The sequence below is a fragment of the Cricetulus griseus genome, chromosome 2 (assembly GCF_003668045.3).
Source record: "Cricetulus griseus strain 17A/GY chromosome 2, alternate assembly CriGri-PICRH-1.0, whole genome shotgun sequence".
NCBI lineage: Eukaryota > Metazoa > Chordata > Mammalia > Rodentia > Cricetidae > Cricetulus > Cricetulus griseus.
Window position 1 is genome coordinate 424,964,040 of NC_048595.1, and position 16,714 is coordinate 424,980,753.

General features: G+C 42.2%; 1 protein-coding gene across 12 annotated transcripts in view; it reads right to left on the minus strand.

The window, feature by feature from the left end:
* Positions 1–6,648: 6,648 nt before the first annotated feature.
* Positions 6,649–16,714, minus strand: part of Fn1 (fibronectin 1) — a 68,798-nt gene continuing 58,732 nt past the window's right edge. For all 12 annotated transcript variants that reach the window (XM_027397165.2, XM_027397160.2, XM_027397162.2 and 9 more), the window contains 6 exons: positions 15,901–16,039; positions 12,804–12,968; positions 10,717–10,842; positions 10,199–10,305; positions 8,209–8,319; positions 6,649–7,415 (listed from right to left, as the gene is read on the minus strand). In XM_027397165.2, the coding sequence (XP_027252966.1) occupies positions 7,344–7,415; positions 8,209–8,319; positions 10,199–10,305; positions 10,717–10,842; positions 12,804–12,968; positions 15,901–16,039 (720 nt within the window). In that variant the 3' untranslated portion in view covers positions 6,649–7,343. The remainder of the gene's footprint in view (positions 7,416–8,208; positions 8,320–10,198; positions 10,306–10,716; positions 10,843–12,803; positions 12,969–15,900; positions 16,040–16,714) is intronic.

Consider the following 16,714-nt stretch of genomic DNA (forward strand, 5'->3'; position numbering starts at 1 on the left):
TGCTGTCTCCCTCGAGTTATTTAGCTTGACTGAAAGTGAACATTAAAGTGGAATTGGAACCATTTGTCTGCTTAACCCTATACTGCCTCATTAAGCTTACACATGTAATTCTAACCATGACCCTTTTGAGTATTTAAACTATTGTGTCCACACACCTGGGAAGGGATGCTGGGATTCCAGCTTTCACATCATCTTACTGCAAATTCAAATAGTGCTAGGAGAATGGATTGGTTTAATATTTTTAATAACGATGTTTTGTAGAACCATTTTTTAGCAGTTTATAAGCATGGTTGGCCAGTAGAAAACCTGCCTGCCATGATGTCATAGGCCACAAATGCCAGCCCTTGGAAGCTAGGACAGGGGATGGGCAGGTTGATGTCCATCTGGACCATGTTATCAATGCTTCAAAAAAGATTAAAGAGAATCCCCAGCTTCTCAGTAGACTCCACAGAGTTCTTTGACTTGAGAGTGGTGTGTTCAATTTTAAGTTGTGATTTTTTTTTTCCCTTGCCAGTGATGTTCAGTATATCACTCAGGTCAGACAGCAGCAAAAACAACTCCCAGGAGAATGCTTAGGTGTGGACAGTGAATGCCCCCACAGTGTACTGTTGGTAAGCCAAGATGTTCAGTAGGTCATCTTCCATGTATGCTATTCCCAGCTTCTGATAGAATTATGAGAGCTCAGCTCTGTCACAACTTGAGCATGTGTATTCTGAGCAGGTGCTTTCATGACTTCCTACATCACCTCCTGTCCCATCTATGGGTACCCTCGTATCAGGAATTACCAGTGCAAGGCTTAACATCCCTGCTGCTGTTGGAGTTTGTATTCCGGCATATTTTCAAATTCTGGTGTTTTGCTCCTGCACACCCTTGCCCACAATCACGCAGAGCTTGAGGCAGGATAGGTGATGTGTCCTCCCTTCAGGAACAAGAGTTTTGAGTAAACCCACGGCAGTGGCCCCATGCTACAATGTCTGTTGGTCAGTTCCTCACAAAATATCTTAAGTTTAGGGCTGTCATCAGGTCCCTTTTCTGCTTATCTTTCCACCACCCTGCCAAACAGGCCAGAGCATCCCTCCTCTCAAGCCCATGTCCCTGATGCCTCCTTGAGTCTGTGACTTAGTTTCCTTTTTGTACTTGGAGTAACCTGGTGGAGGTAGCCAGGTCAAGAAAAGAAGTTCATCACTGTGGGAAAGTCTTGACAGTGAACCAACTAAGTCTTTCCTAAAGCGACCAGAGAATTCATAACTATACATGTGTGATGACTGCCTGCAATAAATAGAGATGGACCCTTTAAATTTAGAGGCAGGATAACTTCTGGCTCAAGTCTCACCAGTGGTACTCACAAGCTGTGTGATATTGCTGATTCCTGTAGCCTCGTGCTCAACTGTATGTTGTAGTAATGATGGTAATTTATTTTTCTGAGGAATCAGTGAGATAAAATTATAAAGGACACGCTGAGTGTACTACCTGTCACAGCTTCAGCACTGTTTAGGAAATGATGCTAGTTATTTTCACATTTTTGTGCATGTGGAAGTATGGGAGCCAGTGGGAGAAAACGATGGATGGAAATGACCATGAAAAATATTAAGTGCATACCTATGAAAGGCTTTTGTGCCCGGAAGTGGTGCACGCCTTTAATCCCAGCACTTGGGAGGCAGAGGCAGGTGGATCTCAGTGAGTTCTAGGCCAGCCTGGTGTGCAAAGGGAGTTTCAGGGGTGGAGGGATGGGGCAAGACTGGAGCATTTGGGAGGATTTGTGGGTTTTTAGGCCACTAACCTGGGCAGAAAATGGTAGCTTCAATGGAAGAAGGCCAAGAATGGCAGAGAACACCAGACAACCTCTGGTTTTGTATGTGTGATACATAGATACGGGCACCCCCTGTGTGATACATAGACAGACACATGCACCCCCCCAACACACATGCAATTATACATAAGAACATACCATGCACAAAATTCACCAAAGCACTGATGCCAAGTGCTCACTGGTAGAACCCTTGGCCTTCTGGACACTTGACCTGATGGAACTTGCATGGTGTGCAGGCTGCAGACCCAGGCCCATCCAAGCCAGTGCTGAGTGCTGACAGTAACCCCAGACTGCCTGCTTGTGAGACCTCCCACCCAGAGGCGCACAAGAGCTAGTTTAGAGGTAGATTTGGCTCCCAGGGTTGTTAAAACCTCTGTCTCTGAAGAGTAAGTAGAAGTTTAAGGAAATGTAAAACATGCCTTCATGTCTCCTACCTGACTCTACTGAGAAATGTTCAGAGAAATTTCCCAGTTGGTGATTTTAGCTGGAGAAGTTTCTCTGTTCTTTCATTTCTTAAACAGTATTCTCTTCATTTGTAATTTATGGAGGTTTTTTTTCCAGTTCAAATAGAATCTTTTAATGAAAATAGAGTAGGATGGAGCAGATAATGTTTTAAATGAAAGTGCCAAAGAATCCTGTGTGTGTGCTAGTGCGTGCAAGCGTGCATGTGTGTGTGTGTGTGTGTGTGTGTGTGTGTGTGTGTGTGTGTGTGTGTGTGTGTGTGTGTGTGTAAAGCATGCATGTGGAGGTCAGAGGACCCCTGCAAGAGTCACTTCTCTCCTCCACCATGTGGGTCCCAAAGACTGAACTCGGGTCATCAGACTTGAGTCATCAAACAGCACCTTTTCTCACTGAGTGAGATCTAGACTCTTCCAAGAACTTGCTTAGTCTGTGCAAGGTTGTCTTCCTGCTACTTCTGCTTTGCCAGCCTGTGGTAATCTTTAGATCTTCCTTGCCAAACACCAGAAGTCCCAACAATGCTTTTATTTTTCAACAGTTGCATTACATCCCTGAGAGTGAGACTTTTAAAAAAATGTAGCCTGCCACTTTCCCTACTGCGGTAATGGGAACTTACTGAATAGGGGCAATTGCAGCACTTAAATGTGCTGATGTGATGTTTCTTAATCACCTTAATGAGTTTCATATGAATAGAAATGCAATAGAATTTTCCATGGAAGAGCCATTTCCTATACTTGGTGATTTCTACCTCCTCATTTCTTCATTCACCTCCCTAGAAAGTGTGCCTTACAGGCTTAGAGCGACATTATTATAGGCTAATTTACATAATTCATTCAGGTCATTAGAGCTGAAAACAATATAAATACAGAACAACATAATTCATTACAAATCAACTTTGGCCAGGCAGAGTAAAATTTCAAAACTGTTACTTTCTCTTAAAAGTCTAATATTTACTAGTTTTAACTGAATTGTCTTGAATTCCCTACCTCTAGCCTAATCCAACCAAGTTTTTTAATTAGGCCTTGGCAATCTGGCTTGTTCAAGGCACTTCTTGGGGGACTTGGCAACGTGAGTCAGTGAAGACTGCAAAGGTCTGGGGAGATACTAAGTGGCTGTCCTATAGAGAAAAGACCAGTGGGAAAGAGCTTTACCTTTCTTGCAATATGCTGCCCAAACAGGGAAGGCCCTTTAAAGTTGCTTCATGTATTCCAAGATGAGCTGTAAGTTCAATGAGGTGCTTTGACTATCTAGCAGAATGTTAGGCCTAATGGCCATTGCCGCTCACCCTAGCCCCTGAGAAGCTGAGAGAGGGTTATAACAAGTTTGAGGTGAAGCTGGGCTGCACAGGGAGAGTCTGTCCTAAAAGTCAGAAGAAGAAAAAGCAATAGGAGTACCACAGGAAAGACCAAGCTGCTGTTGTTGAGCTTTTTTGATTTATTTATTTACTTATTTACTTATTTTTAGGATCTGGAGAAATGGTTCAGTGGTTAAGAGCACTGCTGCTCCTGCAGAGGACCAGGGTTTGGTTGGTTCCCAGCACTCACATGTGTGTCTGTATGAGGCTTTGGATCCCCAGGAGCTGGAGTTACAGGCAGTTGTAAGCAACTGGATATGAGTGCTAGAACTGGACTCTGCAGTAGTGATGAGCCCTAAACAGTTGAGCCATCTCTCCAACCCCCTGTTGATATGTTTTCATCTTAACCACTAAGCTTCCACACAAAAGTCAATTAAATCAGTCCAATTAGCCGTGTTTTGGGGACTCTCTGCTTTGGCTTGTAGTTTGGCAGACTGTCTGGAGCATAGCATCAGCCAGAACCTGCTCTTTGCATGTGCTTGCCTTTTATGCCGGGTCTTGCTGTGGGAATCTTCCTGGCTCTCCCTCCCCAGTGCTGGGTTTGCAGGTATGAGCTTCTATCCCCTGCTGATCTTTGTTTTTTAACTACAAAGACCTTTGAGCAAAGTCAAGCTGAAGGCTTTCTTGTGGCTCACTCCCCAGTGCCTTCAGGGAGCTTCAGATGAATACTGGTGTGAGCCAATTTCTCCTCAGTGAAATAACAGCCCATCCATGTCAGACGGCCACTATAAGCACCTGGTTCCACTTCCTAGGACTTTTGAGTGCTAGTGGGGGAAAACAGGGTCTCCTGTAACCCAGGGCAGCCTCCAGCTCCCCATGTAATTCATGATGACCTTGAACTTCTGATCCTTCTGCCTCACCTCCTTAGTGCTAGGATTGCAAACATGCCACCGTACCATTTTATGCAGTGATGACTGAGCACAGGGCTTCATACATATAGACAAGTGCTCACCCCTAGCTCCCTCTCCAGTCCTATTGTTTTTTCTAAGACCAGGTCTTAGAAAAAACATGGTCTTCCATGGAGCCTAGTTTGGTCATGTAGTCCAAGTCCAGGCTGGGACATTCTCCTGTCTCCACTTCCTAAGTTCTGAGATTTCAATTGTGTGCCATGACACTGAGTATCCTGTGGTTGTTGTCTTTTGTTCTTTTGTTTTAAAGCAGGGTCCTGCCTGTCAAAGCCCAACCTTAGCCTAGAACTTCTGTGTAGTCCAGATTCATGACAATATTCCTGCTTCAGTCTCCTAAACAGTGTGATTGGAGGAGTAAGCTAGACAGGCCTACCTCTTCTCTTGTTTTGATGGAATCACTCACTGCAGCTGGCTTGTAGACTCTTGGATTAGAAAAGCCGAATTAGTAATCTTAAGCAAAAGCTCAGAGGCTGGGCTTCTGGTTTGTAAGAAAAATCATCCGAGCTGGGTTCTCTGCAAAATTAAGCCTTGAAACCTCCCCCCAAATGAGAAGTAAATGTCAAGGCATTTTGCAAACTGCATATCAATTCAAAAGTGACCCTCGTATGTCTTCTAGCAAATGAACCAAGAAGACATCTTTATGAATTGTTTCTTTGCCAGGTGTTTACTGAAGTACTCTTTTTATTGAATAATGAGGTAATAGTATTTTCTGAATCTTGTACTAATTAATATTTGTAATGGTTTGAATGAGAATGGTCCCCATAAGCTCCTATATTTGTATATTTAGGTCCCACTTGGTGAACTGTTTGGGAAGCATTAGGCGCCTTTGTTGGAGGAGGTGTGCCCCTGGGTTTGGGCTGTGAGGTCTCAAAAGCCTACAATAGGCCCCATATCTCCATCTCTGCACCTGCAGGTCAGGATGTAGAACTCTCAGCTACTTCTCCAGCACCATGCCTGCCTGCTTGCCTGCCACCACATTCTCTAGGATCATGGACTCATCCTCTGAAACTGTAGGCAAGCCTCCCAATTAAATACTTCCTTTGTAAGAGTTACAGTGGTCATGGTGTCTCTTCACAGCAATAGAACACTAAGACAATAATGAACTTTTTACAGTTTTTCTATGCTACTCTTTCCTAGTCCAAATGTCAGATTTTGGGGGTGGGATGGATGTAAGATGTTAGGTGGTGAACCTAAAGCCCCCCACATTCTAGGTAAGCACTCTGCCATTGAGCCTCGTGCCTCATTCTCAAAATGGAAATTCAAAAATCCCTAAATCTTGTTTTTCCAGGTTGAAATTGTAAAGGAAATGACTTTTGCAGACCAAGTGTAGGCGATCTGTAACCTGGGAGTTCATCAACTCACACTCATAAAGTGGCAGTTGACCCGTAGTCAAGACAGGCTAGACTGAGATCACAGCCCAGAGTTTCCTAAGGAGAAATCTCCATATTATGCCATTCAAGCAATTGTCATAGCTCAGCCATCCTGTTTTCCTTGCAAGTGATCTCCTTGAATAGGTGTTTATTCAGTGAAGAAGCAAAGGCCTATGAAAGGTAAAAAAGAACTACAAGGCTTGGAGAGACCACAAACGTTCAGCTCAGTCATGAGTTCAAATCTCAGTGCCTCACACACACACTTGTATCCAGCTCCAAGCAACCCAGCATCCCCTTTGGGCCTCCTGATTTTCATGGGCATCTGCACATACGTGTATGTACACACACACACACACACACACACACACACACACACACAACACACACACGCTCGCGCGCGCCCGCGCACACACACACACACACACACACACACACACACACACACACAAAATCTTTAAAAAAAAAACTGAAGGTTACTTCATTTATACTTCTGAAGTACTAGCTAGCAAGGCTAACAAATATTTGAATCCATTTAACTCTGTTAAGGCAGAATCACATCCAAGGACATAGATGACAAAAATTCTATCTGTGCTTCTGTAGGGCCAGGCAGATGTCCATGAACAGAAGTAGTCCCAGCCCAGCACCACTGTGGCTTTTCAAATGTTACTTGGACTGAAAAGGACATTCACGAAGATTGTGATTTTTCTCCCCAAACACCTCATGTTAAAAAAGAAAGTGACCTCCACATGATGGAATGTAAATCTTTTTATTAAAACACTTGTCTTTCCACAGTAGTAAAGCGTTGGCATGTACAGTATAAAAATAATCACCAACCATAATTATACTGAATTCCTCTCATCAACCGCATACTAAGTGTCTTCAATACAATTTTTTCCGTATAAAAATACTGGGAAAAATTGATAAATAACAGGTAAGAGAAGGATATTTCTAGGCAATTAGAATTGTTGGGACAGAGTGAGTACTGTGAGGTGTTTGAACACAGCTACAGGACATGCCTCCTGAGAACACTGCAGGCCATATGCTTATAGAAAGAAAGCAGAAGTGTCTGGGGGACTTCCCGACTCCAGGTTTGGGGTTCTACCATTCAAGACATGTTTGATCTTGGTCGACTATCGGTGTTTCCCTGTGGACCCCAGACTAAATCACAAAGATCTTTGATTCTCTTAAACAATACTGGGTGGTACCAACTAAGTGCACGCAGAACAAGGTAACCATCTGCAACCAAACATTTGTGAGAGAAGTCTCAAAACATCCCCCAGGGTGATGATGCTTAGAGAAGCTGTGAGAAGAGCTGAAGCTGAGAACTTGACTCCAGAGCAGAAGACTTAAGGGAGAAATGAACACTCAAAGATGGAGAGACTGCTAACATCACTCTGGTGTGGATTGACCTCGGCAGAGACACTTCTTCTGGGTTGGAAATGTTACTCTCTGGAGTCGTCTCTGTCAGCTTGCACGTCTAATGGCATGAAGCACTCAATTGGGCAATTAACATTCTGCCAAAATAGAAGAAAAACATCAATAACAAATACTCTGAAAAACCAAAGTGTGGAGGGGAGATTTGTCTCAAATGACTTAACAATAGCGTGCTGAGCAGCAGGGCGGTGGTGGCGCATGCCTTTAATCCCAGCACTCGGGAGGCAGAGGCAGGTGGATCTCTGTGAGTTTGAGGCCAGCCTGGTTTACAGAGTGAGTGCCAGGATAGGTCCCAAAACTACACAGAGAAACCCTGTAATTTATAACAAGTTATAATTCTGTTCTTGAGTACAGAATTCTATGTCATTCATAAGACTCTCTCTCTCTCTCTCTCTCTCTCTCTCTCTCTCTCTCTCTCTCTCTCTCTGTGTGTGTGTGTGTGTGTGTGTGTGTGTGTGTGTGTGTGTGTAACCTTTGGTGACATGCAGATGTTGCCTCCATTTGATTTTTGAGACAGGGTCTCATGAGCCTGAAGCTCACTAGGCTAGGCTGGCTGATCCCATGGACCCTCCCATTTCTATCTCCCCAATGAAGGGATTATGAGAGATTACAAGCACTTAACAACAGTGCCAGCTTTCTTACATGGGTTCTGGGGACTGAATTTTCGCCTTTAGCACTGAGTTATCTCCCCAGCCACAAAAGACTTCTTTCCAAATTATATATAGAGTGAGTTCCAGGACAGCCAGAGCTGTTATGAAGAGAAACCCTGTTTTCCCTCAAAAACAAAATGAAACAAAACAATATCTATACACCGACTCCCTACCAAGCAACTAACTGCATTCAGGGAGAGGCTCTGGGATTGTGTCCACTTACAGTGTTTGTTCTCTGGTGGTATCTCTGAGTATACTGGTTGTAGGTGTGGCCGGTGGTGCCGTCAGGACTGGGTTCACCCCCAGGTCTGCGGCAGTTGTCACAGCGCCAGCCCTGAGAAGAGAGACATGAAGTTAAATGGAGTTTGTGATAACCTGAGGACATCATAATTTAGTGCTTGAGTTAAAGAATTTCAGTTTACGCATTGGTAACAGAAGCTGTTAATCAAACAGGAAGCTCCAATGATGCCTTCGTGCATTTACAACTCTTAGAATGTTACCATATCTTTCACTTACATCTTTCTACATATGCTTTTCTTTCTTCTGAAATATCCTCAATTCTTTTCCTGTGCAAACCCTACTTATCTCGCTCCCACTTTCCTCCTCAGTAAGCTTTCTGCTCTAGGTGGAGGATTTCTCCCAGCCCTTTATGGCTCCAAACAGTGAGTTAAGAACATGTAGACAAAATTCACCACTTTCCAGTGAAGGAGACAGACCTAGAGGAGAGCAATGACTTAGGAGGAGCCAGAAAGGACACAGTGGGCCTCAGGAAGAATTGGATGACTGGCCACTTTCTCTTTCTGGTCCCTTCTAAAACCTCCCTAGTCTGTACATTGCAGCCTCAGCTCTGGCCAGAGATGGGATGGGATACAGGAAGATACCACAATGGGCCTATGCTTCTTCCTGAGTTTTGCTGGAAATAGATTCACTTTCTCATTGTTCTTGAGCTAGGAGGAGGGAAAGGTAGAGCTGACGGGGTGAAGATGTTACGATTAGCAGGACCTTAGGGGAAAGAGAAGTAGACACTAAGGAAGACATGAAGAGAGGTGCAGAGGCTTCCACTGCTCAAGTAGCCTTTGAAGCTCACAGACTGAGGGGCTTCTTCAGTTTGGTAGCCATCTTTTGTCTAACTTGAATGAGACTTTCATTTTATAATTCAAAAAAATTAAGAAATAAGGCCAGCACTCAGGAGGCAGAGGCAGGCAGATTGCTGGGAGTTGAGGTCAGCCCAGTTTACATAGTGAGTACACAACAGAGAGGGAGCCCTGCCTCAAAAATAAATGAATAAATACTACAATCAATTTTGTTTGTTTTGTTTTTTTGTTTTTCAAAACAGGGTTTCTTGGAGTAACAGCTCTGGCTGTCTTGGAACTTGCTTTGTAGTCCAGGGTGGCCTTGAACTCACAGAGATCTGCCTGCCTCTGCCTTCCAGGTGCTGGGATTAAAGGTGTGTGCCACCACACCTGGCTCTATGTCTAAGACTTTTAAATTATAAGCCATTTTGAAATTTCAGTTGTTAAAAGATGGAATATAAGTTGTTACATAGAAGAAGGGCACACACTAGAAACAGCTGAGAAGGACAGGCTGAAGTAATGGACTTCCCAGCCCTCCATAATTCACTTCCTCCTCAAATCTAATTTCTCAACAAGAGATACCAGGGGAGCACTGGCTAACTGGAACCCACCTGCTCTCCCTAGGCTAGGGGTGTGCTCACTCACATCTCTGCTTTCCTCCCTCCCTACTTAATGTTAGCATCCGACACCCCAGGCGGTTTGTGTTTCTCTTTTCTGTGAAGCCTTCTTGCTGATACCAGCCCATCTAGAGCTGTATTAGTCAGAATTAGTGATTAGCTTGGCTTGGCAGGGTATGCTAATTTAATGTCTCCAAGTATGTCATTAAAAGCCAGAGCCACTTCTTATTCCCTGTTTGCCCATTATTACATTGGAGTGATAAGAGATCTATTTTTAGATTGAGCAAGGGCACAAAAAACTGGCATTTCTTAGATCAAGGTATTATTAAAAATATGAAATGCTAGTCCATCAGCCCAGAGCTGGAGGCTTAGTATCACAGTTCAGATGAGGACAAACAGGGCAGTCTGAGAAATTTAGTCATGGGTGGGGATGCTGACAGAAGAGGCGAGGCACGCCTATGCACACAGTACATCCATGTTGGAGCCTCTTCCGTGCTTTATATCTAAACAGCACCAGTCTTACCCGCTGGCCTCCGAAACATGTGCAGGAGCAAATGGCTCCAAGATACTCTTTCTGCCATTGTTCTCCTACGTGGTAGGTCTTCCCGTCGTCATAGCACGTTGCTTCATCTACACATGGGCACAAATCAGAAACAGTTGTAAGACCAAGAACAATCAATCATGCAGGTTCAAGTTGATTCACCTGCCATAGACTTGTCTGAGCACAGGCCCAATCTCATCAACTTAGGTGAGTCATAAAGAGATGTTTCAAAGCCTCAGTGTAGTAGGCCTGACAGGAGGATGGAATTCATATTTCAAAAGCTGAGTCTGCTTATCACACTTCACTGCAGGTGATCAAAGTGCTCAGGTTGTGAAGGCACCAAAGTGCTTGGACATAAGATTCGGTCCATGACTCACTTGGGAAGCATGCTAGTGATTTCCCAACCACAAGACTGACAAGCCCATCCTGTAAATGAGTGTTTTGGCTCCGTTAGGAAAGTGAGAGTACTCAAGTGTCTAGAAACCATTAGGATGACGTACGGGGGTCACACTTGAATTCTCCCTTTCCATTCCCAAGACACGTGCAGCTCATCCGCTGGCCATTCTCTCCTTGGCGATCCCACTTCTCTCCAATCTTGTAGTTCACACCATTGTCATGGCACCATTCTGTAAGGCGGGGACATCACAGGCAGAGAGTTACTTGTGTTTTGACACACATGGCAGGCAGAACACTGGGACATGACATGAATCCGTAGAGTGGAAAGTCCAAGATCACATTGCCCATGATGAACCATTCATGATAACATTTAATATTTAATATTTCCCAAGCCAGTGCTAAGACACTATTACCAAAATCATTTCATAGATTCATTTGACTCTTTTTAAACCTTACAATTATGGAAAACTAAAATGGGATTGGAGAATTTAAAAAAGTATTTTGTGGTTTGCAAAGATCCTAGATACAAAATAGTTTAATTAAACATTAAAGAGAAATCAGCTGGTGTCTATCTGCTACCACCTGATTCATATAAATGAAGAGAAGGAATGTAACAACAAACAAAATGATGACAAGTCAATGAATTAGGCTTGAACAAATAGATGAGTACTAAGACATATCTAGTCACCATTAACTGTGTTTAATATCATATGTAAAATGCTCTTTTAATCTCTAAGATTGATACTCAACAGAATCCACTTAAGACACTTATAAAATACAATGTTTCTTCCACTTTATCAATAATTCAGCCTTTCTTAAATTATAAGCAAAAGTATTATGACATTTCGGCAAAGAATGTTGAGCCAAAGGCTCACATGTAAAATTACTGGAGCACATCTGCAATCAAGTACTGCCTCATTAACAACATTCAAACATCAATGTAGTTCCATTCCAGAACACAAAAACCACCTAGTCAACGCCAAATATTATCCCTCCCAGCTCCAGCATGGGTGGACAGCCCACTGTGCTGCATCCAAGTTCAGAAGTCTACATATACTGAAACCACTTCTTGACTTTATAATTTCAGTCTGGATTTAGCTATTTCATGAAAAGTGAAGGAAAATGTTTCACAAACAATTTTAGAGCCTGCTAAGTATCATTCCATGGAATATGGATATGGTTGCTATAATTATCCATAGGATTGTACTTAAGACAAAATGACTACCCCATTAAAAAAAAAAAACTCTTTCACGAGTGCGCACGCGCACACGCACGCGCACACACACACAAACTGCCAATAATAATTATACTTCCAAAAACAAAGAATAAATGAATGGTTATACACTCTAATACTAAATTTCTAGACACAGTAGATAATTCTTAGAATCATTTCCACCAATAATTTGAAAAAAAAAAAGAGCCTCTTTAAAATTTGAAAATCAAATATTTTCCAGCCAAAGTTGACTTTGAAAGTCTTACTACATGTATTTTCATGTGTATGTACATGTATAGGTGTACATATGTAAATTCATGTCCTACAGTTCATATATAGAGGTCAAAAGACAACTTGTGGGAGCTGATACCATGTAGGTTCCAGAGATGAAACTTGGGTCATCAGGCACGCCATCACCTATCTCACCAGTCCTGAACCTGACTCTTAAATGTTAAATGTTTTACCTGGATATTTTTCCTTATATTACTACCAACATTTGGGATATCTGGCTGTGCGGTGTGAGTGTGTGTGTGTGTGTGTGTGTGTGTGTGTGTGTGACAGAGAGAGAGGTGTGCATGTATTACAATACATGTATGTCTTATTATGTTGAGAAAGATAGTGTTTGTGAGTGTGTTCTCCTCTGTCAAACACTAAAGATTGAAAGGAATTTGGTGAGTTTTTAACTTCATCAAGTTAGATATAACTAAACATTTCAAAAAGCATATCACTACTACAAACACATTTTAATGAATAGTGGATTAGCACACCAGTCTTGAAATGCAGTAATATTCAACAAGTAAAATTTCCCATCATTCTTCTATGATGCAAAATGTTACTTTGAGTCAAACAGTATACTTTGTTTGCATCATGTTTGGAAGAGCCTGCATCTGCCAAACATGCTCCCGTGGCCAGCTACTGCAAATGCATGAGACTAGAAGAGATGGAGGAATAAGTCGATGGACAAAGCAAGCTACTCACTAGATGAATCACATCTGAAATGACCACTGCCAAAGCCCAAGCACTGGCATGTGAGCTTAAAGCCAGAGTCAGACAATCGCTCCCATTCCTCTCCAATGGCATAATGGGAAACTGTGTAAGGGTCAAAGCATGAGTCATCCGTAGGTTGGTTCAGGCCTTCATTGACTATGAAGAAAGGGAAGATAAGGGGGAGAAAAAGAAAAAAGACATCTTATTGATGGTTTTAGACCATACACAGAAACAGATGTACTGTGTACAATGACCTAATCTAGTAGCACTAACAATAATCAGCAATGCCTTGATGTAAGAAGGGTAAAAGAAACCCATCTTCCTTCATTCCCCCTTCAGTTTCAAAATGTGATCTTTTCCAGGAAATCTACTTCACATAAGCTAAACAGATCTTCAGACAATTTAAACCAGCTACAAATGTGGACAGAGATACTACTCCAAGGTACCAGATTTCTTTGAGATAATTAACATTTCTCTGCCTCTCTTTCCTCATCCTCCTTAGGATGTTGTAGAAGAAACCAAAAATCCTTTCATCAGTATATGGAAATTTCTCACCAACAATTATTGTTAACAAGTAATGAACAATTATTGCTGGACACCATTCTTTGCTTACATTAAAAACATCTTTGACATTTTTATGTAACACTAGAATACAATCTTCACTTATTATAGCATTTTTTTTTTGCAAAATGGTTTTGAAAGCCTAGATTTTTACAGTTATTATAAAACTGGATAAAATCAGATTTTCCAAATAAGGGGAAATCACTATGATGCAGATAACTTAGGAGTAAGTAAAAATCTCAGTGGTCCTCCCATCTGTCCCTCTGTCTCAGAAATTTTTATTTTAAAAATTATGAAAAAAAAATCTGTGTAGGGGCTGGAGAGGTGGCTGGGTTAGTGGTGGTTAAGAGCACCATCTGTTCTTCCAGAGGACCTGGCTTAGGTTCCCAGCACCCACTCGGCGACTCAAAGCTGTCTCTAACCCTAGTCTCTCAGGGAATGTGATACGTCTTCTGTGTCCCATGGCCACCAAACATGCACAGTGTGCAAAAGACATACAAACAATTTAAACATCAATACTCCTTTCTAATGAATAAATAAATATAATATGTATAAATACAGCACACCTCAAGTTATTCTCTTAAATAAGCTAACTTACTATGACCTTTAAATCCCCCACGTGGATACTTCTTTTTAATTGTATAAAAATCAAAAGAACAAATGCAATTAATATTTGAAATGCCTAATATTTCAAAAGCCGTCATCCTATAAGAACTAAAAGAATCTAAAATATTTTAAAACCAAGAGAACCCGGTAAGTGAGAACACTGAGGGAATAAGGAGTTGGATAGAAAATGAAGGGACTAAAAGTCTTAAATGGAGATTCACTATTTTAAAAATACCCAGGAGTTAAATTCTGCTCTAGCATTATGAAGCCTGAGCTACAGAGCAGGTTTCAGTCCAACACAGACTATATAGTAAGATTCTGTCTGAAACACACCCCACCTTCAAGAAAACAATGTGGGAAACCACGAAAACCCCACGCATGCTTTTGAGAATGCTTGTCATGTGGCATTTTACCAGGGAAACCACAAAAGGCAAATACTCATTCCTGTGGATGTCATACAAACTATCTGGCCACTTCTGCACTGCCAGAAGGCAGTGCTTAATTTACGAGGGAAATAGTGTCTTCTCAGAGGAAGGAGAAGTCCTGCTACCTGGAAGAAGTTCCTTACAGTGTAAGAAGACTTGGGTTTCACAATTTCTGCTACTTCCTAGCTCGTGTTCCTTGGCCTGTCTTCAGCTACTGCAACTTGGAAAGCCAAATGGCACATTACTGCTTCAAAAGACTTTTCAGGGGGATACACAGAAGATCCAAGGGTCATTCAACCTTTATTAAGATGTTGCATGGGGTCATTCAACCTTTATTAAGATGTTGCATAGGGGGGTCATTTAACCTTTATTAAGATGTTGCATGGTTGTCATTTAACCTTTGTTAAGATGTTGCATGTGGTCATTTAATCTTTATTAAGTTTGTATGATGACCATTTAACCTTTATTAAGATCTTGCATGTATGCAACATGAAGTTAATATATATATAGGTATTAAAACACATATAAAGGGACTGGAGAGATGGATCAGTAGTTAAGAGCACTGGCTGCTTTCCCAGAGGACCTGGCATAGGTTCTAGCACCCACATGGTGACTAACAACCTTCTGTAACCAGTTCCAGAGGATCTGGCGCCTCCTTCTGGCCTCTGGGGGTGCTGCATGATGTTACACACAGACATACATACATGCAGGCAAAACACCCATAGACATAAAATTAAAATAAGTATATCCAAAAAGAAGAAAACAAAGATGTATATAAAATTGAAATTTGGAATAGGGAGCTCTTTGGAAAGAAAGGAGAAATGTTGGTAACATTTTAGATTAGGAACAAAATCTAAGCCATCACTTAATGTGACCAAGGAAGACTATTTATAGGTATTCTGTTTCAGGTAGAAACATTTAAGAGGACCATAGTATAGCACAAGAAAATAGTAAAGGGTATCCAGAGACCATTGCCTCTATCAACTAGATACTCAGTAGGAAGGACAAAGAGTATTGGACAGGCCTGTCATCCTGTCACTGAAAGCCTGTCAGTCATACATATGAGTTAGTGAACACCCTAGGATTACACAAGGGGAAATTATCTGCTATTGTGCAGTCATAACTTTCCCAAATTCAAAGATAACTAGGAACAAGAGACAAAGCCTTCTCTCGGTTGATCCAGCAAGAAGCATGTGCCTGCCATTCCACATAGAGGAATACTCCCTGAGCCAAGACACACAGGGTGGGTCTAGGCCCTATCCCAAAGGATACGAGAGACTCTGACGACACCCTATGGAAGGCCTCACCATCCAGGGGGAGCAGAAAGGATATGTGATAGATAGGGTTTTAATTGGGGGGTGGTGGTGGTAGGGGTGGACAGGAGGGAGAAGGGAACTAGGATTGTCATGTAAAACAATCTTGTTTCTAATTCAAATTAAAAAATTCTGAGAAAAAAAGAAAAAGCATGTGCCTGCCCATGACAGCAGTGTACCTACCAGCATTGCCCACGGTGACAACCTCTTCCCGAACCTTGTGCCTCCTCTGGTTTTGCAGCGCCTCAACTATGATGTTGTAGGTGACCCCTCTGGTAAGGCCGGTCAGAGTGGCGCTAGTAGAAGTTCCAGGAACTTGGAACTGTACATCCAAAGTTGGGAGAGAAAGCATGACAGTGACAAACAGGCATAAGTTCCCCTATTCTACTAGTAACCCTCCCTGCTTAAAAAAGAATAAAGGGAGAGCAAGGTGGGGAGGTATATAGGATTCTCCCCCAGTCAAGACAAGATGTTAAATGAGGTTCTGCTAGATTTTTCTACCTAGGTGGTCCACAATTACCAGAAACCCTCAGCTATACCAGCCTCCCCTGAATCCTGTGGCTCCCTCGAGCTCCTAGCAAAACCCCCTTCATAACATGGACACCACAGGAGGTAAGTGCATGCCATGCCAGGTGCCATCACACCAGAACCTGGATTTTCCTAAAACACTGGCATATCCCCAGGGTGAAGTTTCTAAGCTCACAAATGTCCCCCGTAAAGTCAGTTTTTAAATTTCTGCCACTTTCTAAAAATACCACAACAAAATTGCTCCTAGCACCTATGGGACAAATTAAAGAATAGAGTTTTGGAGACTCAGTCTCTCATAAAAGCTAGTACCCAAAGGTTCACCTAATCATCCTAGACACATCATAGATGATGTGACTCTTCAAGGACAGGGTGGCATTTCAGCTTTCATATAAAAGTAGAATATTTCTCCTTCTTTTCCATGATCATTTTTAATCCATCTCACTAAGTAGCCTCCGGTGTATGACAATAA